General features: G+C 37.4%; 1 protein-coding gene across 1 annotated transcript in view; it reads right to left on the bottom strand.

Annotated features, from left to right (window-relative positions):
• LOC119821916 (solute carrier organic anion transporter family member 6A1-like) overlaps nt 1–25,294 on the bottom strand; it is an 88,954-nt gene extending 63,660 nt beyond the window's left edge. Inside the window, exons 1-4 of the mRNA XM_042055618.1 lie at nt 24,970–25,294; nt 23,039–23,299; nt 18,446–18,635; nt 17,580–17,713 (exon numbers count right to left, since the gene is read on the bottom strand). Of these exons, the coding sequence (XP_041911552.1) occupies nt 17,580–17,713; nt 18,446–18,635; nt 23,039–23,299; nt 24,970–25,294 (910 nt within the window). The remainder of the gene's footprint in view (nt 1–17,579; nt 17,714–18,445; nt 18,636–23,038; nt 23,300–24,969) is intronic.
• Between the last annotated feature and the right edge of the window lie 528 nt (nt 25,295–25,822).

The following is a 25,822-nucleotide window of genomic DNA, read 5'->3' as shown; positions in this document are numbered from 1 at the left end:
TAGCTTCTTAATGGCTAACTCTTACATATTAATTTAACTCATCTGCATTCATCTGTGAATCATCACATCAAATGGCTTACTGGCAAAGTTTCGGCATATCTGATTCTGGAGGCAGCTCCAAGGCTTCTCTCTGAATCTGCCCTACTGTTTCTAAGCATTCAGCCTTGCTCTCCTGGCCTACCTAAGTTCTGCCTTGCTATAGGTCCAAAGCAACTTCTTTATTCATTAATGGTAATCACAGAACACAGAAGGGACTCCCACATCACCTCCCATTTTCTATTTAAATAAAAAGGAAAGTTTTAACTTTAACATAGTAAAATTACAAATAACAGAACAGGCATCAAGTAAGAATTATAGTTATAATACTTATATCTAATTTATCCTTGATCATAACTTAGGAAAACTATATCTTTCTATTCTTCAACTCCATCAAAGACTCCAGAAAGATATAATATTACCAAAGTAAGCAGGAAGTGCATTGTAAGCAACTTTCAAAACTCTAGAATTGATAGAGACATCTCACTACCTTGACAGTCACCCAATGCTCTTCTGTACAATTAGGGCAGCCATCTTCAGCCTACAAGCCCATAGTGTCCAGAACTTTTCCACAAAGCAGGAAATTTCAAAATAGTTACACCTATATTAGCAGTTTGACAGTCACTTTCTTCTGTGTCCTGCAGAACATCTTGTAGACTCTTTCATGTAGCAGGAACTCCAGAGGACTGTCTCATTTTTAGGTAAGTTCAGCAGTCATTTCTCTGCAGGTTCTGCATGTCCAGCTTATCAAGCAGTCCAGCAAAGAGCAGTTTCTTGCCCAAATGGCTAACAAACTCCATAAGGAACCTCTTTGGTGCCCATCTTCTTCTTGAACTTCTTCTTTTACTGCCAGGAGCAGATATGTCTCATTGTAATGAAAATTCCTAAGTTACTAAAACATTTAAAATGTCATATTCTGAAGATGTCTGAAAGATTTGAAAAATGCCTATCTTACTGAAATATATTTCTATACATCTAGAAAATCTAACATGATTACAAGCTTGACTATTATGATGACTTATATTTCTTAATTATCCATTACATTTTTAAATGAGCTACACAAACACAATACCTTAATCAAGATCATAAATACATATATATATATGTATATATATAACAAAATTGACCTTAAATTTGTATCAATAAACCAGAATCCATACAAATGCAAATTATTCTTATCTATATAATATCCCCATTTAAATGTAAACAAACATTTATAAACAATATTTGGGAATATGGGGATAGTCTTCTCAATACTGCTTCCTGCTGATTTGGGGGCATAGCAAATTTTAGGGGTGTTCACAATGACCTTGGGGGTCTTATTCCATCAAACCACTAGTCTGGAAGCAATTCATAGGTTCTCATCCACGTGTGAAAACAAGAGAAGAACCTCTTTTTCCAAAGCAACATATCCTTACACCCAAATTTAGAAGTCATGATACCTTTATAATACACATGCTGGTTTAGCTTAGCAGGCCATACAATGAAATGTCTCTCTGTACTTAGATCATTCATAGTCAAAAATTCAAAAGAAACACAATAATATGCATAATCCAGACCCTCTGTGAATTTTCCATTTTTACATGGCTTTTTTTTTCTTTACTTCTTTTAATATGTGACTCTCTGTACTCTGTCTCTTTAAAGACTTCACCTTTTTTTTAAAAAAAAAAAGCATTAACTTTATTTTCTGACTCTCTATACTCCTTTTTCTCTCACCCAAACCTATATACATTCATCCAACACTGTGACACATTTAGAGTTCTTTTCCATCTGGATTTGTCATTATTGTATATCTGTAATTCTTTTTCTTTATTGTCCAGGAGTGCTTTTTAAAATGCTAAGTGCTTTTTAAAATTAAGCTGTGCCATTACTAGGTTATGTATGGTACTTCCTGCTTGCCCTGCCCAGTACAGCATGGCAGAGTCTCTTCTGCCATGCACATTGCTATACTTCCGGGCACACAGACCGTCCATGTGGCCACGAAGCAAGCCACAGCATGCTGCTCACAAACCTTGTCCAAATGCTCAGGTTCGCAAAAGAATCAGAGTTTGTGCAAGCATAATGGCCTAAAGCCAGCTGTTTTGAAACCACACAACCGCAACTGCTAAATCAGTAAAGCCTTTCTTAAATGAGCTATAGCATGCCACCCCAAGCAAAGCCCATTCAGAAAAAAATAGTGGCTATACATGTTTTTTAGTGCCTAGAATTCCTTTTCATGCTTTCTCAGGTTTTACATGGATTTTAGCCAACCACATTGGCGCCAATTTGTTGGAGAAGAGGCTGTTCATTGGTTGCTGTGCACCTGCTTAGTTTATGACAAAAATAGTCAAACAGAAAGTGTATTATTTAAATCACTGCTTGGCCCATTAGCTCTAGATTCTTAAAGGCTAACTCTTATGTATTAATTCAAACCATCTCCATTAATCTGTTTATCGTTACATAGCAGTGGCTTACTGGCAAAATTTCGTCATGTCTGAGTCTGGAGGCAGCTCTATGGCTTCTCTCTTACTCTGCCCTTCTTGTTCTCAACATTCAGCCTAACTTTCTCTTCCTAGCCAAGTTCTGCCTTCCTGTAGACGAAAGCAGTTTATTTTTTAATGGCAACCACAGCACACAAAGGGGATTCCCACATCAAAAAGCTGTTATGATTCCCCTATGCAACCTACTAGAAAGCCCCATGCACTTTTTTCTGATATATATTTAATAGAGACTATAATAAAACTTCTTTGAACAACACTAAGAATGGAGAAAACGACAGAGCTTGCTGTATTCTCTCATAGACATTGACATATGAATTTAGCTGAAATAAGTGGTTTGATTCTTATCAAAATGCCAAATATACCTAGAATATTTGTTTATTTTAAGTAATTATTATTGTTGTCTCTTGTTATATACATTTTATTTTATGTTATGCATATGACTGTTTTACATGCATGTATGTATTACATCACATGTAGAGCTCAGAAAAGATTATTAGATACCCTGGACTTGAAGTCACAAACAGTTGTAGATTCTGGGAACCCAATTAAGGTCCTCTGAAAAAAACAGGTGCTTGCTACTGCTGAACTTCCTCTATTGTTAATTAGTGTGTGTGTGTGTGTGTGTGTGTGTGTGTGTGTGTGTGTGTCTGCTTACAGACAATAAAATTTCAAATATTAAAAAGTGCGATTTTAAGCCTGGCATTGGTGGCATACACCTTCAATCCCAGCCCTCGGGAGGCACAGACAGACAGATCTCTATGAGTTCGAGGCTACCCTGGTCTGTTGGGGCAGCTGGCCCAATCCCTGCGTTCAGGGGTGTGGCTGCCCCAGGGGAGAGAGGTACCTTTAAAAAGGTGGGGGACAGACGCCCTGTTTTTTCCCGTGTCACCCTCTGCTTCGCTGGAGCCTTGGCTTTGTAAGTGTCCACCTTTCTCCTTTTATTAAAACTGATTTATTCTAAAAGGACTATTTTTGGTTATTTCAAAAATCCCGCATCATTTTGGTGTTCCAACGTGGGCCCCCCCTTTCTCCAGGGGCCTGCAACCTGCCATTTCCCGGCTGGCCCGCCCCCGTAGCCACCAATGTGGAGGAACTCCCATGGGGTTGTCCGCGGCAGTTTTTCTTTTCCTTTTTTTTTTTTCCTTTTTCTTTGAGCCACCTGCATCTTAGTGTGGGAAATCAAAACGCGCGCCGATCTGAGCTGCGCCGAGATTGTATTTCCCATCCCCCACTTCCCTTGGCGTGGGGCGCCGCTCGTGCACCCCGTTGCTCCTTCTGCAGAAGGACTCCCGCTTGTGCAGCTTTTGCAGAGATTCAACGTTGATTTTAAGCTAGCGGATCGTCCGCACACAGTTTTTTTTTTTGCCCCCCTCTCTGAGCACCAGTCCTCCACCGCGAGCTCTGCGAGCCCTGGTCCAGGACGCCATCTTTGGTTTTCCCCAGCCACGTGAACCTAGGTGCACTGTGCCATCTACTGGCAGACAACGGTCATTACAGGTAATTTTTCTTTCGATTGAAATTAAACATTCGGATTGAAAATGTCTGATAATATCACTGTTAAAGGATTTAATAATTTGTTTAATTACACAATGACTGAATTTTGGAGCGATGCAGATGTGGTTTCCTTTGGCTGGATATTTACAGGGCTTGGTATCTTATTTATTTTTATTTTTTTCATTACAACGTGGTTGGAAGATAGAAAAGTGATAGAGTCCTTACAGGCAGGAGTTAAAAAACTAAACAAGGACATAACTGGTTTGGAAAATAACTTCCGCCACACCAATAAACAGTTTGAAGAGAAGTTTGCAGCTCTCGAGGAAAGGAATAGTAGAGCTTTCTCTGAGATGGCTTTATCACTTGAGAAAAAAATGCAAGATATGGAGGCAGGAACAGCTGATTTGAATCATAAATTGCAGTCCCTGTCGGTAGGAACTGAAACATTATCTGAGAATATTCGAACCGTTGAATGTATTAACAAGACTTTATCAAAGGGCTATGAAAGATTACTGGACAGAATTTCGATACAAGATGGCACCATTCATGCCATGAAAATTCTGTCCAAGGATGAGACATTATCGGTGTTGGACAAACTTCATACCTTTGAATCCTCTATGAAAGCCTTGGAACATAATACTGGGCAAGAGATTGAGGCATTTCAGAAGGCAATGGTAAACAGATTTTAAAAGATTGAGGAAATTATAGACTCTGATGAACAGGAGCAAATAGTACAAAAGAAAATCCTGACCCCATTGGTAAATAGAACTCTCCGGGATAGTTTTAACAAGACTCTGCCTATTTTTCCAGTGATAACAACAGAAAAGGTGACTGGTTCTAAAAACCCTAAGGTCACCAAGGAATATACATGGGAACCCATCCATATGAATGATCTGAAAGAAATTAAACAAGCTGTTATGAATTTTGGGATACATAGCTCCTTTGTTAAGGAGATGCTAAAGTCGTGGTCCATAAATATGAAACCTACACCAAGGGACTGGATTGATCTAGTGTCAGCGGTTCTAGAGAGTGGATCTCAATTAAGCTGGAAGTGTATGTTCAGACAAGAGGCTAGGCTTTTAGAACAGCAGGAAAGATCAAAGGGAGTTGACATTACCCTAGATCAAATTCTGGGTGAAGGGCTTTATTCTGATCCTCTAGAACAAGCTAATTATGATGAACACACTTTATCCATATGTACTACCGCAGCCTTAAGGGCTTGGGACAGGGTTCAAGACCCAAGAAAGAGAACAGAATCATATATCATTGTTAAACAGGGTCCGAGAGAACCATTTGTTGACTTTTTACATAGACTAACTAAAGCTGTACAAATAGGGATATCTGACCCAGAAGCAAGGCAGGTAATAATTGAGTCCTTGGCTTATAAGAATGCCAATGTAGAGTGCAAAGGGGTTTTGATGCCTCTAAAGATCAGATCAGCACCTCTGGATGAATGGGTCTTACATACAATGAATATTGAATCGGCTGATTATAGTACGGAGGCCTGGGTGGAAGAAGCCATTGCCAACAGTAAAAGAAGACATCAAAATACCAAATGTTTTAATTGTGGCAGAATGGGACATATGAAACGGAATTGCAGACAAAGGATTTACAGAAATAATAATAATAATGCTTCTTCCAGGAATAACAGGAATAGGAGGCCTCAGCCTTCAGGTTTATGTAGGAGACATGGAAAAGGTAGACATTGGGACAGTGAATGCAGATCGTCAAGAGATAGGCAAGGAAATCCGCTGCAAGCGGGAAACGCCATGGGGGGCCTCTCGCAGGCCCCCATGTCGAATGTGGTCCAGTCATTTCCCGTTACTGCGGAGAACATGCCTTGTCAGGACAATTAGAAAACCCCATGTCTGTTGTTAGAAGCAAAAACGACCTGAAAGATGAATTACGTGTATTTTGGCAGACTTCTATAAGTGATCAAAGACTGAAGTTAAGAGTGTGTGTAAATGGCATTTTCATTACTGGCCTGCTAGACACAGGAGCGGATGTTAGTATTATTACTCCAGAAACTTGGCATCCGTCTTGGCCTCTACAGGATGTAAATGTTCAGCTCTTGGGAATTGGAACCCTATCTTGAGTAAGACAAAGCACGAGATGGGTTGAATGCATAGGGACAGAAGGACAAATAGGAAAATTAAGGCCATATGTAGCTAATATTGCAGTAAATTTATGGGGTCATGACCTACTGCAGCAATGGAATACTCAAATTAACATTCCTGCTGCCTCTAGAGCATATATTTCTGAGGAAAACATCAAAAGGTATTACAGATGGTGAAAACCAGCCATTTGGGCTGTACAAGAACACAAAGCAAAGGATGCCCCTCCAGAATCACCAACGGCCCTACCTTTAAAATGGTTGACTGAGAAACCAATATGGACAAAACAATGGCCTTTATCTGAGGAAAAGTTTCAGGCTTTAGAACAGCTGGTACAAGAGCAATTGGATGCTCAGCATATAGAAGAATCTACCAGCCCTTGGAATTCTCCTGTATTTGTGGTTAAGAAAAAATCTGGTAAATGGAGAATGGTGACAGATCTCAGAGCTATCAACATGGTTATTCAGCCTATGGGCTCTCTGCAATCTGGACTTCCTCTGCCTTCTTTATTACCAAAAGGATGGCCTCTCATAGTTATTGATTTAAAGGACTGTTTCTTCACCATACCTTTACAAGAAAAAGATAGAGAAAAGTTTGCCTTCACAGTGCCTACTTATAATAACTCTCAACCTACCAAGAGATACCAGTGGACCATCCTCCCACAGGGCATGTTGAACTCTCCCACCCTGTGCCAATACTTTGTAAATCAACCATTGCAAATAATACGCAAGCTGTTTCCCAAGTCTATTATTTATCATTACATGGATGATATTTTATTGTCTGATTCAAACATGGATACCTTAGAAAGACTGTTTGAAGAGGTGAAAATAGTTCTACCTAAATGGGGATTATAGATTGCTCCTGAAAAAATTCAGAGAGGAGATTCTGTTGATTATCTAGGTTATAGAATAGGCTTGCAAAAAATTAAGACACAAAAGGCACAAATTAGGAGAGATTGACTACGGACTCTTAATGCCTTTCAAAGGTTCTTGAAAGACATTTCCAGCCTTCTATAGGCTGTTGGGATAACACCTGATATGATAATTCACTTAAATAAAACTTTAGATGGTGAAAGAGACTTAAACAGTCCCAGAGAATTAACAGCTGAAGCAGAAAAAGAACTGACAACAGTTGAAGAAAGATTGCAGGAAGCACATGTGGATAGGGTGAATCCAGAACTCAGTTGTATTCTCATCATATTGCCTTCAAAAATTTCTCCTACAGGAATTTTAATGCAAAGAGATAATATCTTAGAGTAGATCTTTCTACCTCATAAGCCAAGTAAGAAAATAAAAACCTATGTGGAGAAGGTTTCTGAACTAATCATAAAAGGCAAATTGAGACTTCGTCAACTAGCAGGCATGGACCCAGCAGAAACCATAGTGCCTTTCACCGCTGATGAGATAAGAAAATTATGGGAAGATAATGAATCATGGCAAAGAGCTTGTGCTAACTTTTTAGGAGAAATTAATAACAACTATCCAAAAAGCAAGAGGCTTAACTTTATAAAGAGAACTTCTTGTATTCTTCCTCGAATCATCCGTGATGCTCCGATAACTGGAGCCCACACATTTTATACTGATGCTAATAAATCAGGGAAGGCAGACTACAAATCAGAAGACTTGAGTAAGGTGGAACAAAGTCCTTACGATTCTGTCCAAAAGGCAGAGTTATTTGCCATTCTTATCGTGCTAAGGGATTTTTAGGAACCTCTTAACATTATTACTGACTCACAATATGCAGAAAGAGTTATCTTATATATTGAAACTGCTGAATTCATAACTGATACTGAACTAACCTCATTGTTTATCCAGGTACAAGAAATGATCAGGAACAGACTTTGCCCAATGTATATAACACACATCCGATCCCATACGGGTCTGCCAGGTCCTTTAGCACAAGGTAATGCAGATATTGATTAGTTATTGATTGGTAGTGTGCTGCAGGCTTCCGAATTTCATGAAAAGCATCATGTCAATAGCAAAGGCTTGAAGAAAGAGTTTTCTATTACATGGCAACAAGCTAAGGAGATTGTAAAGAAATGCCTTACTTGCTCTTTCTATAACCAAGCACCACTGCCTGCAGGGACTAATCCAAAGGGCACTAAAAGGAATGAAATCTGGCAGATGGATGTGTTCCACTTCGCAGAATTTGGAAAATTAAAATATGTACACCATACCATTGACACTTATTCAGGCTTCCAATGGGCAACTGCTTTAAGCTCAGAAAAGGCTGATTCGGTAATCACTCATTTGTTAGAAGTTATGGCCATCATGGGTATACCTGCACAAATAAAGATGGATAATGGTCCAGCTTATATCTCTAGGAAAATGAAACGGTTTTTTGCTTATTACAATATTAAGCATGTTACAGGTATACCCTACAATCCTACAGGTCAAGCAGTCATTGAAAGATCAAATAGAACTATAAAGGATATGTTAAACAAACAAAAGGGGGTGGAAAATACCCCCAGAAATAGATTACATAATGCTTTACTAACCTTGAATCTTCTCAACGCTAATGAGAAGGGGACAACGGCTGCAGAAAGACATTGGATAATGGAAAAGTCTGCTGAATTAAATCAACCAGTTCATTTCAAGGATGTGCTGACCTCACAATGGAAGCCAGGGGATGTGCTGCGTTGGGGAAGGGGGTTTTCTCTTGTCTCCACAGAAGGAAAATCGTGGATACCATCAAAGTTAATAAAGGTTCAGTTTGAAGAGGAGAAGCCCCTTGGGAAAGAAGAATAACAATTCATGCACAAGGATGGTGGACATACTGATGGTAAGAGAACTATAGTTTGGGGGCAGGGTTCTTTTCTTATCTCCACAGAAAGATGCTCACCTTCAAAGGATCCGAGGGACCCTGGATATCTTAAAAACTTATGGATGGAAACCAGTTGCAACCCATCAAGGATCAACATTAACACTGGGTAAGCTCTGTGAGTATGAAAAACAATTTTTTGAATGTGTGTCAATATGCATTTCTTTATAAATATTTAGAGCTGTTTTTTTGGAGTTGGACTCTGGCCCAGTCCCTCTCCAATTCCAAGCTTGTTTATAAAAGATTTCTCAGATTTTCTGTCTCAGGTCAGGAGCCATGTTATGAGACAGAATAATTATAATAATAATGTTAATAATGATACTAATATATTTGCCTTCTTTGCCTTCCCTCATATCTATGTCTGTCTTTAATGCACCTTTCATTGAAGATATGCACGTATATGTCTGTATATGTCTCTGTAGATAATGCTTATCTTTCTCGAAACAAACAACAAATATTTTCTTCAGTAATCTTTGCAGTTTCCAGGATAAAGACGGGGCCCCGCAACATCAACTCCAACTGGTTATTATGATGTCATGTTTTTGTAGCGCTAATATTTGGCCTGTTTTTTGGTACTAATTGCACAGAACACTTGAATATTGCACATTTTTGACAACATTCTGGACGGATCTCCTCAAAATATTCAGAGGCTAGACACATTCTTCCTAGATGAAATGTTACCCTGGGTATTTTACCATCATTTGCTTTCACAGGACCCCCTGAGAAGAAAAGTCGCCCCTATGTCAGCTGGAAGCAATCTTAGATGACAACGCCCCCCCCCCTCCCAACAAAGTTTACCCACAGGTTTAGGGACACTAATTGGTAGCTAGTATAGGGTTGAGTGGTTGAGGAAGGTTTATATGGACTCAGGGATATAAACTACGTATATGTATATATTTATTTCAAAAAAAGGGGGGGAGGGATTAACTGGTGGTCTGAAGGAATAATTGATTTTTGTGAGTTATTGTTTTTTGAAAACTATATGGGTGTTGATTCTTGTATATTGATTTATTGAACATTGTATGAGAGTATGATCCTATCTCTGTTTGAAACAATTGTTATATTGAGATATATACCATATTGCAATGTACATCTCTACCTCTGATATTATTTATGTAATGACATTGTTTACTATATTGCAATGTACATTTCTACCTCAGATATTATTTATGTAATGACCCTGTTTACATTTGGAAATCATTGTCTTCATTTATTGCACAGTTGTCTATTCTATTAGTCATATAGTTAGATAAGTGTTGAGAACTATATGTTTGTCATATTTGTATTTAGGATAATCAGGTTTTTTTAGACACATAGAGATTACATTTAGTATAGATAGCATAATCTTCGACCTCTGAAGAGCTGTAGAACATGGCCTTTAATCTAACCTAGAGTTTTGTACTTATGAGACACAATCACTCCTGACAACAATGCTCTACTCCCGAGAGAACGTTGAGCACCAAAGACACTCCACTGGGAGTTTGTCTTCTTCTTGGCAGAACTGGCCTTTGGGCAAAGAAAAGCCCATACCTCCACTACTGACTAAGATACAAAATATCCATAAGTGAATAAAACAGAATTGTCTTATCTTGCCAAGACAGGATAGGATAGTTCTACTAAAGGTTCCTTGCTGTTGAATAATGGTATGTCAGGTTATATCAGGCCTCAGCCAAAGTTGGTTGCCTCAACATAGCTAACAAGATTTCGTGTGGTTGCCCAGGTAGTCAATTGTCTCTGTCTTCTGTTGTACATTTTGGAAGTTTCTCATTTGTGCTTCCTGGTTGCTTTAGTAATATTACTTCCCTTCTCAGATCTTTGATGGGGTTGAAGATTAGATAATTGTAGCTACCTTCTTCATTATTTAGACTTCCTGAAGTAGAATGTTTAGTAAATTTTTTTATTATATGTTCCTCGCCTAATATTGTTTGCTTCTTGTAATTTTATGATCTATTCCCATTGTATATAGTTGTATTTGGTTTCTGAATCTGCCTTATTTAGACAAAAGGGGGAGATGTTGGGGCAGCTGGCCCAATCCCTGAGTTCAGGGGCGTGGCTGCCCCAGGGGAGAGAGGTACCTTTAAAAAGAAACGGGTGGGGGACAGACGCCCTGTTTTTTCCCGCGTCACCCTCTGCTTCGCTGGAGCCTTGGCTTTGTAAGTATTCCTCTTTCTCCTTTTATTAAAACTGATTTATTCTAAAAGGACTATTTTTGGTTATTTCAAATCTCCCGCATCACTGGTCTACAAGAGCTAGTTCCAAGGAAGGATCCAAAGCTACAGAGAAACTCTGTCTCGAAAAACAAAAACAAACAAACAAAAATGTGATTTTAACACTGATATGAAGAAAATATGTCATGGAATAGGCTAGACTACAATGAAGTAAAACTATAACTATGAGGTTATTTAATTATAAAATTCCTTGTTACAAATAATTGTTAGAAAGAGTTCAAAATAGAATCAAAGAAGAAAAATTCACATAATCCTATCAGTGGTTATAAAAATTGCTGTGTTTAATACTCAACCCCTCTTCAGAGTAAAACTCCAAAGGAAGTAGTATTAGAAGAATCATGTAGATGTGAGTATAATAAAGGATATAAGCCATGACTATAGCCAGTACAGTGTTAAACAAGGGCAATCTGAAAGCCTTTACCTCTGTAGTTAAGAATGTACATTGAATATCTGTTCTCCCCACCCTTCCTCAAGAAAGCGTCTACAGTCTTCACCCAAGAAGATGGGCACATAAAAGAAATAGGAAGATGACATACATAGGCAGGAAAAACACAAATCTATTTAAAGATGATAAGATTCTATACTTAAAAATACTGTAAAGATTCTTGAGAGATATGATAAACAATTTTGGCAGGGCAACGAAGTAAAAAATTGCATATGATGATTAGTGAATTTCCTAGAACCAATGAGAAGAACACAGAGAGTAATCAGGAAAATAACCACTTTCATAATTGCATTAAAGCATAAAAACCTAAAGAAGAAAAAACAAAAAGAAAACATACAAAAAAACTATGGTGATGTACACAAAACACTAGAAGGTAGACAAAACAGTAAAGTACTTGAAAAAAATAAATTAGTAATAGATTAAGTACACATTAGAAGAATTAAAATTATAAAAAATAGACATATTACCAAAGTGTTCTGTAAATGCAATGTAATATTTATCAAATTCCAGTGATATTATTCATAGCATTAGAAGATGTAGTATTTTTGTTAACTGTTATGACATCTCTCAAATCCCTTATTTTCAGGAAATTTATTGAGAAACATGCACATTAACTAAACAAGTTTATGTTCAACAGTGAATAAAAGTTTTCTTTCCTCACATCTTCATGAGCATTTATGCCCTTGATGACAGCTATTCTGGTCAAATCGAGGTGGAATTTCAATGCAAGATTAATTTGCATTTCCCTAATGAGAAAGGTTGTCCAATATTTTTCAAATCTTTATTCCTCATTTGTATTTCTTTAAAAACTGACTATTTGAATTCTTAACTCATGTTCTGACAGTGAGTGCTCAGGTTTCCTCCTTGTCACCCTTGTTCTTTGCCTGATTACTCTGGTCCTCACTAGCAATCTGTTCCTTCACTGGCATTAGAGCCCAATTGTTTGGAATTCCAATATATACTGAAGATCAACTGGGACACCCAGCTTCATGGACTGAAAAGCTACGAACCTTCCATTCTTATTCAGCCATTGTAGGATTAGCCTGGCCAGAGCCTGTAAGTTATTCTAGTAAATACCAAATTATACTTCATTTTAGAAAGACAACTAGTGGAAGGGGGGGGGGAAGGTAAGGGGAATAAAAAGATGGGAGGGAGAGGAAACTCGGATTGGTATGTAAAATAAGATTGTTTCTAAAATAAAAAGACAACTATGCACTTTAAACATGTGCCATGACACATAGTCAGAGGATGAGTAACATGAGTAAATTCTTGAGTTCTACCATGAGGGTCCTGGGAATTGAACTCAAGTTGGGAAACCTGACAAGTGTTTTTTCCAGACTGAATGATTTCCTCAGCTCTCTCTGTGTCTTTTTAAAGCTTACTTGGGCCTCTATAAATCAGATATTTTATATTCTTTATCCAGTAATTCATTCACTGTCTTTGTTGTTTGCTTTTCATAAATTCTAAACTAGATTTTTTTATCTCTGAGTATGTAGTCACTTTTACTATATAAAGGCTATACAGCAACCTAGATTCAGGTTTTTAAGACTCAACTGTTAATGCAGTATAGGTTTTCAGCATGACAAGGGATACATAGATATAAAAATTCTCAATATAATATTTACAAACCAGATATAAGAGTACCAGAAAAAGTTCATCCACCATGATCAAGGAAGCTTAGTCCCAGATATAGAGGGATGGTTCTACATACTTAAATCAATAATATACTTAGCCACATAGACTAAAAGACAAAACCCACATGATCATCTCATTAAAGAAGGGCCTTTAACAAAATACAACAACACATTATCATAAAAGCTTTAGCGAGACTAGAAATACAAGGGATACAACTCAACATAACAAAGGTGATTTATATCAAGCTCAAAGCCAACATCAACCTACATTGAGAGAAACTCAAAGCATTTCTTTAAAATTAAGTACATGGCCAGGCAATGGTGGCACATCCTTTTATCCCAACACTGGGAAGGCAGAGACAGGTGGATCTCTGTGAGTTCAAGCCTAGCCTAGTCTACAGAGTGAGTTCCAGGACTGACTCCATAGCTACTGAAAATCCCTGTTATGAAAAAAACCAGCAAAAAACACAATCAAACAAATACTAAAATAAAATTAAGTACATGAACAAAGAACTCTTCCATACCTACTCACTGTAGTACTTGAAGTCTAACCAGGAAAGAAACTGCTTTGGCCTGTAATAGGGAAGCATAGTGCTAGGCAGAAAACTAAACTGGATGCTGGGAAAAAGTAGGTGGAGTCAGTGAGACATGTAGCTGTTGAAGAAGATAGATGCTGGATGAAACCTTGCTGGTAGGCCATGACCACGTGGTTACATATGCATTAATAGAGATGGGTTAGTTTAAGATGTAAGAGCTAGCTAGACATTTAATCCCAGTACTCTGGAGGCAGAGGACGACAGTCCTCTGTGAGTCCCAGGCCAGACTGGTCTAAAATAGCTAGTTCTAGAACAGACTCCAAAGCCACAACAAACCCTGTCTCAAAAACCATATATATGTATATGTGTGTGTATAGATAGATAGATAGACAGATAGATACCTATATCTATCTGTCTATCTATCTATCTATCTATCTATCTATCTATGACAGATAGATGGATAGATAGATAGATGAGAGAGAGAGAGAGAGAGAGAGAGAGAGAGAGAGAGAGAGAGAGAGAGAGATTGCAAACAATATAGTTTTTGAGTCATTGTTTCAGGTTTTGGCAGCCATGAACAAATGAGCAGGTACCAACATGGGTGACTACATCCATATAAAATCTGATAAAGCTTGAAAATGAATTTTCACAAAAAGAAAAGAGCACACAAAAGAGCAGTTAGGCATGGCTTCTTGGTAGCCGGATTTTTTTTTTCCAAATAGGCTGTTTGCTGGCAGCAAATAGGGGTGCCATGGCTTCTTCAAGAGAGGAGTAGAGGTCTTCCTGAATCAGCAGTAGCTGCAAAAAAAATGCACAGGGTGGCTTCCCGATTTGCAAATACAAACAGCTTTTCTCTCTTGAGAGGTCTGGCTATGGAGCACTTGAATGATGTTTGTGGGCCTGGGTGCTTGGATGCGTGCTCGTGGTTAGGAGGAAAGTAGACAAAAGCATGCCTACCACCTACCACTCAGTATCCTGACATGGACAAGCAGCCATATAAGGTCTGCTAGGCATGAACAGGCAGACAAGCATGTCAGATTTCTGCTGCCATATTCAGAGATATTTCTAGGCAATGCAGTGGATTGCATGGCAGATTTAGCTTTCATTCAGATAAAAAAATTTATATGCTTCATGAGGCTACCTAGAGTTGAGGTGGTGAGGACAGCTCCCTCCCAGCAGTCCCAAAGCTTGCAGCGAAATACCTCTGCATTGGTAAAAGGCCGAGAGAGGTGGAGCCAACATCCAGTGCCATGCAACAACACTGCTTCCATTTAAAACAAATTTTGTCAGAAAAGATTTCAGATACATAATAGGACAGATTCACACATAAAAGACTTCTAAACAAGACATGGTGTGTTTAAAAATGTATGTAGTCTTAGGGGAGAGAAGAAAAAGAGTATAGAGAATAACAAAAAGAAGAAAATCACTAAAAAAGCAAAATATTTAACGAGATAGAGTACAGACAGTCATAGATTAAAGGAGTAAAGATAATAAATGTTAAATTTGTAAAAAAAAAAAAAGTAATTGTGTAAAATATAAGCCACATAAGAAAATATACACAGAGAGCTTAAATTATGTATAATATTGTGTTTTATTTGAATTTTTGACTATGAATGAGCTAAGTATAGAGAAATATTTCATTATGCATGCTGGGTAAGCTAAACCAACATATATATTTTAAAGGTATCTTGATTTCAAAATTTGGGTCTAAGGATATGTTGCTTAGGTAAAGAGGTTCTGCTTTTGTTTCCACAGAGAATAAAAGCATGTGGATTCCTTCCAGAAAAATGTGGTTTGATCAAGATCCCCTGAAATAATTGCCCAGATGGTCCAACAACCATGACAGCTTCAGGACTTCTGGCTTCAGGACTTATGGATGGACCTACCATATAGGATACTCATGACAGACCTGATTAACAGCAATCCCAATCATCAGGAAGTAGTCTAGACAACAACATCCACATTCCCTAAATGATTGTTTATAAATGTTTGTTTACAATGGGTATGTACTATAGATATAAATAATTTGCATTGGTATGGATCTAGGACTTTTGAAAGAAATTTTAGGTCAATAATGTGTATTTCTGCTCTTGGTTAAGATATTGTATTTGTATTGCTCATTTAAAAATGTGATGTATAAATAACAAATGCAGGATAATAGATAGCCATCTATGATATTCAAGTTTGCAGTCATGTTAGTTAGGTTTTCTAGATATATAGAAATATATTTCAGTTAGATAGATACTCTTCAATCCTTTCAAAGACATATGGAATATGGCATTTAAAATATTTTAAGAACTTAAGACTTTTCATGACAATGAGACACATCTGCCCCTGGCAGAACCAGTCTAGTTTAAAAGGTTTATGGGTAGTGCAGAGACTCCTTATGGAGTTTGTTAGCATTTGAAACTGCTCTTGCCTGGACTGCTTGATGCTGTGTTGTGTGAACTAGACAAGTAGGAGCCACAGAAAAATGACCACTAAATTTGTCTAAAGAACGTGAGACTGTCCTTCAGGATTCCTGCTTCATGATGAGTCTGCCAGATATTCTGTAGGACACAGAAGAAAGCAACTTATGAACTTGCCATTACAAGGAAAAACAGATGTTCAAATTTCATGCTTCATGGAAAAGTCTGACAGATACTGTCCTGTAGGCTAAATATGGATCCCTAGAAGAATGTTATATAAGAACTTTTGATGACTATACAGGCAGTGCACTGTCTCTATCAATTCTAGAGGTTTGGAAGTTGCTTACAATGCACTTCCTGTTTACCTAAGTAATATTATATCGTTCTGGAGTCTTTGATAGATTTTATGAATAATTATAATTATAGCTTTATTTAGTTATGATAAAAGTTAAAGTAGATATAAATATTGTAACTAATTCTTGCTTGATATCTGTTTTGTTATATGTAATTTTACTATGTTAAAATTAAAATTCTTTCTTTTTATTTGAATAGAAAGAGGGAAATGTCACAAGACCTTCTGTATATGTGTTACTTTTATTGGTTAATGAATAAAGAAGCTGCTTTGGCCTGTAATAGGGCAGAATAGAGCTAGGCCTTTAAACTAAACTGAATGCTGAGAGAAAGTAGGTGGAGTCAGTGAGACACCATGTAGCCACTGCAGGAGATAGATGCCAGATGAAACCGTGCTAATAAGCCACAACCTTGTGGTCATGCACAGATTAATGGAGATGGGTTAATTTAAGATGTGAGAGCTAGCTAAAAATTCACTTAAACTGTTGATCAAACAGTATTGCAAATAATATCGTTTCTGAGTGATTATTTCACAATTATATACATTTTCTAAAACTCTTACTAATCAAATGTGTACTATTTACAAGTTATGGTATCTATTCAACAAATATTCTATACAACCTAAGCTAAATAGAGAAGCAAATAGTATAACTTACTTTCCATTCAAAGTTTGATTCTGAGGATGTCTAGGACCTTGAGCTCCTATTGCAAAACCCACCAAATATCCCAGTACAAGTGCAGCATCAGCGATAGCTTGAAAATAAACACAGCACCAAACAGCTTCATAACTTGCTCATACAAAGCATCACTGAACTATCTGTGATATATAAAAGTTTTCATGCTAATTTCTATTACTTAAGAGAGGAAGGTGAGTAGGAAAAGAGAAGGAGAAAGGAGGGAAATTTAAAAGGGGGAAACAGAGATTGAAAATTTTTCTGGAATTTATTCTAACAAATCTCAAATTAGTAGTGCTGGAAGCTGTTAGGAAATTCATGTAAGTGTTGATGATAACCTTATACTTGATACTTGCCCTGAGCCACAGTAACTGCTTCTTTAGGAACTGTCAGTTTGCACTGTTGGGACTTTACATTGCTTGTATGGGACCTGTTCTTATAATAAAGGTCATCTGCTTTATACATTGTCTGATTGTGAAGTTCATCATATCTAGGACAATGTCAGAAGTTATATAGACTACTACCTGACACTACAACTGGGTGGCACATCCTCTTATCTAATCAAGTACTATATACTCAGAAAATTTAGTCATGAATTAAGTGTATATTATTTAATCTTTATACTTAATGTAGTAAATATACTTATATTCAATATGAACATAAGTAAACTGTATTTTCTTTAATATTTTTGCTAGAGACATTTTCAAATAAGTACAAAATAAGTTTATATTTAAAAAAAAATGATACCAAGATATCTCTGTGAATGTATGTCTTCATTCTGGCCTATCAGGAACAGACTTCATTACTGATTATTAGGTAAATTACTTGGGGATGAATCAATGTTTACTTAAGGACAAAGTTTATATAAGGTATTAAGATACATAACAAAAGAGGACTCTGTGTTCAAATATTCCCTCTCTCCCCCCTCTTTATTTCCTCCCAACTCTTCCAGAGGAAATGAGAAACAAAGAGAAAATATTGCCACATAAAATATGTATGTATTGTCTATTCCTCTGTCTTTTCAGAGACATTTAGATGATTTCTCTAGTATTCCAAATCACAGAGTTAAAGACATCTGTGTGATTTTTTTTGAAGTTATCCACTCAAGTCATCACTACTTGGTACAGTGTCATCAGAGTTAATAGTATTTCTGTATCATTTAAAGCCTACTGAAACCTGATGAATATTCAAAATGGGTCATGCATATTAGAAGGAAACAAACTTGCCTAGATAGAGACCAGATGAGAATGTGGGAACATGATCGTAAATGAAGGTCAATCCAAGGATATATAGAGGCATCCCTGCCATTCCATGGAGACACTGGCCGAGGATGAAGAGATAGATACTTATCGATCGGTGTGGTAATGTCATTCCGCCACAATCTGTCTCAACTAATACTTCTGTACACAGATCTTTTGGAAGATAAAAAATATATTTTATTGAATAGAATTCAAAATTAAATATACAATTAAACTTGCAATTGCTACCACCACACTTTTTTCTTTTACTTAAGTTTTGTGCTTTGAGTGTAGTCATACAATCAATTATTATATTCTAAGTAGAAATAGCACAATAAAAAGAAATGTGTGGGAATACTGAGGAAGAAAGGTACAGTATGAATGAAACAATGTGATTGTTAGATGAATAGGATACCATGTACACAAATATTCTTATATACATACACATTTATTCATACATATGTACTCATTTTTTTCTGTACTTTGCATCCTGTTCTTCTGCCTTGACTCCAGAATAAAAGTACTTGCAATGCCCTAGATGATCTTCCTTTTCAAAGTCCATCATCTGAGTTTAGTTCTGTGGTCTTTTCTTTAGCAATCTTCAAATTAAAACATGTGCACTACTTTGATTAAGTAATTTCCTATTTTAGACCCATGAGCTTTTATTATTCATACTCTTATGGTTTGTATATAAAGTGCCACCATAACATCTCACGTACCAAATGTTTAGGAGAGGGTCCTAGAACCATGAGAGGGAGACACCACTGGTCTCTGATGGGAATGTCTTATACTAGCCACTTCACATCTTTATTCAGCTTGTGTCCTAACATGAGGTAAACAGACATCTCTTGCACATGCCCAGTTTTCTGTCTGGCCATGGGCTCAGAGTCAGTGAAGCCTTGCAACCATGGAGGAACACTCTTAAAAGCTAAAATAGTTCTTTCCTACTTGCAAGTTGTTTATATTTGTTCATAGCATGATAACATCTAGGTACACATAGGATCATAAAAAATATGAGGTCATAAAGATTTCTTTAGTTGTTATGTGGTAATCTACCCACTAGATTCTGAAATCTCTGGATGACATGTTAGTCTTCATTTTCTTACTCAAATGACTATAAGATTTTTGTATTTATACTTGCTAGCAGACTTGTGGAGCTAAGTAACTGATAGGAAACTGTATCCACTGTGACCATCTTGGGTGAAGTTTAACACGTTCTTGACATGTTATTGTAGAAAACCTATTAAAGTGAAGTTCACGACCTATGACATGAGAAAAGATATTTCACTTAGTTTCTATGGACTAGAATGCTACAGAAAAATGGAAAGATGTCCCTAAAATTGTGGTTTAACTCAACATTTTCCTCCTTTTCTTTTGAAATATAACTATACTGTGTTCCATTAGATTCTTTATGACATTTTCACACATAAATACAATGTTTCTGATCAATTTCATCCCTTTTCTTTGCCTGATTCACACTCCCACTGAGTGGATTCCTCTTCCCAGCTACATAACTCTTCTACATCCATGTTCTTCTTCATTTTTAAATGACTCAGTGGGCTGTGTGATAATTTGTCACAGGATGATGGGTGATTTATTTTTGCAGTGGCCCTGGCAAGGACTCTAGTGCTGTTCTCTCTCTCTCTCTCTCTCTCTCTCTCTCTCTCTCTCTCTCTCTCTCTCTCTCTCTCTCTCTCTCTCTCTCTCTCTCTCTCTTTCTCTTTCTCTGCAACATGTGGCTACATATAAATCTCCAGGAATGCACAGGAACTTGAGCTCCTTTCTTCACCATGATAGGGTTTTGCAAGCACCATCTTGGATAATTTGTGTGCAGATACTCACAGCGTCCATGAGTTCAAGTTATTTGGCTACACTAACTGTTTCATGCTTAAGTCCAGCATTTAATACTATTTCCCACAATCTTCAGCTCATCCAGTTCTTTCATTCTACTGCATCTTATCCAATGTTCAGTGGGCCTTGGATAAATTATTAATGTCTGAGACTACAACAGCCACACATTTTTATTTTGTATCCTTCTAATCTTTTCATATTTTTAGTATGTGATTCAAAAATACATAAAAATCCTATTAGAATGTTCCTGTTAACTAACTTGTCCCTTATATATTTCTTCTGTAATAATCACTGACACTTTTTTGTATCATTGCTCTCTTTCACAACATACAAACTCTCAGTGAAATCACAGTCATAGTCAAAATATCTCTTTCCATAATCTCTAGCTTTAATTTTAGAGCTAAAGTGGTGTGGGATTTCACTCTGTATGCTGTGATTACCATTAATCAATATAGAAACATGTTTGAACTTACAGCAGGGCTGAACTTAGCTAGGTGGGGAAAACTAAACTGAAAAGTATAGCTGGGAAGAAGAAGGGCAGAATCAGAGAGAAGCCATGGAGCCTCCTGCAGAGACTGATGTTGGAGTCCCTTGTGTGTGCTGTAACTGCCATTAATGAATAAAGAAACTGTCTTGGCCTGTTTATAGGGCAGAACTTAGGTAGGCAGGAAAGACCAAACTGAATGCTAGGAGAAGGAACAAGTCAGAAAGACGCCAAGGAGCAGCTGGAGACAGATGATGGGAATTTTACCTGGTAGGCCACAACCCGTGGTAATATACAGATTAATAGAAATGGGTTAAATTAATATGTAATTTAGCCAATAAGAAGCTAGAGCTAATGGCCCAGCATTTAATTAATATAGTTTCTATGTGGTTATTTGGGGCTAAGCTAGCTGGGCAGCCAGGATGAACAAGTGGGCCCTCCTGCTACAGACAGACATGCCAAAACTTTACCAATAAGCCACTTCCATGTGGAAATATACAGATTAATGTAGATGGGTTAAATTAAAATGTAAGAGTTAGCCAATAAGAAGCTAGAGCTAATGGGCCAAGCAGTGTTTTAAATAATACAGTTTCTATGTGATTATTTCAGGGCTCTAAGCAGCTGGGAACCAAAAAATGGCCCCTTCCCTTCAACAAATTGGCACTAACATGCTGAACTAAATCCATGTAAAACCTAAGAGGTCTTGAAAAAATCTAGACACTAAAAAACAAAGTTTAGCTGCATTTTCTTTTCCAAATGGACTTTGCTTGAGGCAGCACACTGTGGCTCCCTTAAGAGAGGTCTTACTGATTCAGCAGTAGCAGCCAAATGCTTTCAAAACAGAAGCTTCCCAGCCATGAGCCATGTTGCTAGTACAAACTGTTACTCTTTCACAAAAAGCCAAGCATTTGGATGGGATTTGTGAGTAGCATGCTGCGGCTTGCTTGGTGGTGATATGGACTGGCTGTGTGTCTGGATGTGGGGCAGTATGCACATCTCAGAAGCAAAGCAGCTCTGCCAAGTTGGACTGGGCGGGGCAAGCTAGAAGTACCATATATACACCTAGTAATGGTGCAGCTTAAATTTATGAAGTGCTTAGCATTTTAAAAAGCACTCCTGGAAAGTAAAGAATTACAGATATACAATCAAGAAAAATCCAGATGTGGTGAAGTATGATGTCAACATGTGTGTTGAGGCACACGTTTGAATTTGAACACTGCAGTTATCTTTGTAGATACCAGATGGAATCATGGAGCAGAAAACAGAATAGAAATTGAAATGTGCAAATGATACCAAAGACATTCAGGGAACTCTCAATGAAAGATGGACCTATTATCTCTCTAATAAAGAATATATGAAAAAGGAAGAGCATAAAAAAATCAGGAATCATATCAATGAGAAGAGAGGTGGATAAAACAAAAAAAGGCGCTGGGCTTTGATTCTTCTGCATGGACGGGCTCTGTGGGAGCCTTCTCAGCTTGGTTGATCACCTTCCTGGACCTGGGGGGAGTTGGGAGGACCTTGGTCTTAACATAGAGTAGGGAACCCCGATGGCTCCTTGGCCTGGAGGGGGGATATGGGTGGAGGGGAGGGGAGGGAAGGGAGAGGAGAAGGGGAGGAGATGGAAATTTTTAAATATAAAAAATAAACCATATAAAAATACAGAAGCTATGTGTGTGTGTGTATTTATATAAACTGAAATATGAGTATATGGTCAAAAAGGTTTTTTGCATATAATACCAAGTAAAACAAAATGTAGGTGACATGAACAAGATTCCAAAGGAAGAAAAACATATTTGCTGCTGAAACTCCTTTTTTAGCAGTGACAACCTTTTAATGATCTATATTTAATTTTAAATCATATGTGTTCTAGTAAGCCAGTGCCACCCGAGACCAGAAAAGGGTACCAAATGCCCAAGAGCTATAGTTATAGGTTGTTCTTAGCTACCTATTAGGAACCAAATTCAGGTCCTCTGAAACCATAGTATATGCTCTTGATCATTGGTCAGAAATTTCATATTTATCAAGACATTGTGTTTCTTAAGATTACACCATTTCTCAAGAGAACAAAGGAATAAAAGGTTTCTCATTCCCTTCTTTTCATAAGTCATCTTCTCATTCAAAGTAATCAGTTCTATAAAAATAAAATACATATTATAAGCATATGTGTAACATAGTTCTTACAGAAACAATGATTTAAATATTGATTTAGCATATAATAGTATGTTTGAAAAAATCTCACCTTCACTTACTTCCAGTGGTTTTATAATTTCATACTTGTAGAAAGGAAGAGCAAATACAGTTGATGAAATTCCTAATATAAAGGCAGACACTGCCACCCATTTTGACCTGTTCCCTCTGCCTCCATAGAATGCTACCACTATTGCTACCAAGAAAGATGCAAAATAATCAGTTAAATCCATTATGTTTATCTCTAGCTCTGTCAGAGTAAATGCTTCCGCCATTCGTTGCAAACTCAGACCAGCAAGGACAAATAAAGCACCTAGAAATTCAAAAGAAAGACAAAGGCAATGTAATGCATTTTAATATACAAATATATCATCACTATAACCATTCAAAGGAAATGTTACAATGATAAAATGAACTAAATTTATTTTATAATACTATGAATGAGTAAAACCTATATAGAAAAAATAATTCATTTATCTCAATTAAATATTTTTACTTGAATATTAGAAGCTATTTTAACCACCTCTATTAGTAGCTTATTAAGATTAATTATGGTTAATCATCTCATCCCTCTTTTAAAATGCACTATGTATTGGTTATGAAGAATTAATAATATAAGGAATGTATACAGATTTTCTAAATTAAAACTGTAAAGACATTTAGAACCCAGCTTAGATTTCTTTCTTTCTTTTTTACTTTCTTTCTTTTTTTGTTTTCTTTGAGGCAAGGTTTCTCTATAGCTTTGAAGAGGATTCTGTGCTTGAAGCTTAATATTTCTGAGCATTTTTAATCTTTTAAAAAAGTATACATTCAGTGTAAATTGTTTTATGTTCTTGAGTATTAAGTACATGGCAGCATTATTTGTTTAAAATCACTACCCAGTATGTAATGAAGAAAAGAAATCATACTAAGTGAAACAAAAACAATTTGACACAGGGAATAGCTAGAAAAAGTATTACATTCCTTGGAGTGAAAACAGAAATAGTTACAAATTAGAACTCATAACTACATCTGCAAAGGGCTTGGATCACAACTGATTCCTGCAGTATCCATAACTGCTGTTGTCCAACTATCTCAAACACTCTGGTTTGCAGGAATTCAGGAGTCCAGACTCTCCCTAAAGCTTCTAAAGCTCTGAGAAGCCGCTCATCTCCTGCTGGTCTGCTGCCCCAGCAGTAGTCAAGGCTAGACCCAAGAAGCAAGGGCTGCTGAAACATTCATGCTGCTGATAGAATGTCTATTCCTTACTTTATCTCCAAAAACTTCAATCACCCTTGATTGGTCCTTCTGCCAAAAACACCAGCAAGCCAGAAAACCATAAAAGATTCTGGCTACTTGTTTGATATGCATATTGCTGGAGCCTCTCACTATCAACAGAGAAGTGTTAACATGGAAAGTTGTGGGAAAATGCAGATTCAAAGTTAACAGAACATTTGCAAAGAAAAGTAAATTCCAAAGTCGATGGATGGAGCTTGGCAACTACAGGCAACATCAGTCAGACTTTTTAGAGTAACAAAATTTATGAAGAAAAGTTTATAACTAAAATAATACGAGGAGGAAGAGGAACAAGGAAGGAGAAGACAAAATGTGGATAAAACACCTTTTACTTTTCTTCCCTGACAATTCTAAGATGAAGAAACAAAATCCAGACCAAAAGATGCTTTGTCAGAGTGTTTCAAAATTGTGAGCAGAAACCACCTCATAATGGCCATGCTGTTTTCAACTTTAATCTCCAAGAAATTGAATCCAGAACTCAGGCTGGTCATCAAATGACATAAACCAACAATATTGCCTTCCCATCAGCTCTGTATCTGGAGACCAGAAGCTGATACTCACTGTGGAGTGCACCAAGCCAAGCAGGTTACCAAGGACTGGAGGCAAGAGCAGAGGTTTGGGTTAACGGATTCTGATTCATGACCCCTTCCTTCTCACAGTTTGTTGGCCTCATCTACCTCTCAACAGAGCAACTCTGCTCCAACTTACCGTGTGCTGCGGTCATCAGACAGTACAAAAACAGGAAGAAGTCAATATTGTTGAAACGTTGAAAAGCAGGGAAAACTAGAGAGCCTAAGCCGAATGGCCCCTCCAGGGAAGCAATGTATTTTGGATCTGATATCTTTGGGGGTCTTGAAGAAGCAAGCCTTTTCTCTCCTGCGAGCTTTTTAAACTTTGCCAGGGACCTTGGAACTGTTGTTAGATAGAGTATTAGGTTATTGAATTTCTTAGTCTCCTTTTTGTCCTTGCCATCCCCCTCTTGTGCCTGAGCCACTTCCATGATATTTTGCTCTTTTTCCGGGGCCTGTGTCATAGCTTATCTGAGACAGATCCGTGGAGACTTCGGGTGTGTTTCCAGGCACTTGTGCACTCTGTAGACTCCAGTGACTAACGCTGTGGCTGCCACTCTTAACCTCTGCAGGGAACGTTACTGCCGGTGCAGGAAGTTAACGTTCCCACCGAAGGGGTTGACTGACGTGACCAAAATTCTAACATTGTATTCCATCTTCTCTATGTCACAGAAAAGGAAAGAAGAAGACAACAGGGAAGGAAAGAATGGGGGAGGGAGAGAAGTCCTTTACAGGTATTTTGTTCCCTTTAATTCCCATCCCTTCACATCTGCCCTCTGCTCCTGTACTCCCAACCCCAATAAAATAAATTTCAAGAGAAAAAGGAAGTAAATAAATTGAAAACAATGTAAAAGAGGAAAAATTAAAAATCTCGTCATGGAAGCCGCAGTGTGATCCAACAAGTCACACCGTGTACCTGTTTCACACATGTCTACTTGCAAGTATCCTTTGCAAAGAGTCATTTTCCCCTTTCCTATCTGGCAGACGAACAA

Source organism: Arvicola amphibius, chromosome 8, assembly GCF_903992535.2.
Source record: "Arvicola amphibius chromosome 8, mArvAmp1.2, whole genome shotgun sequence".
NCBI classification, from domain to species: domain Eukaryota; kingdom Metazoa; phylum Chordata; class Mammalia; order Rodentia; family Cricetidae; genus Arvicola; species Arvicola amphibius.
Note: the sequence above shows the minus strand (reverse complement) of the source record. Positions and strands in the feature narration are given on the sequence as shown.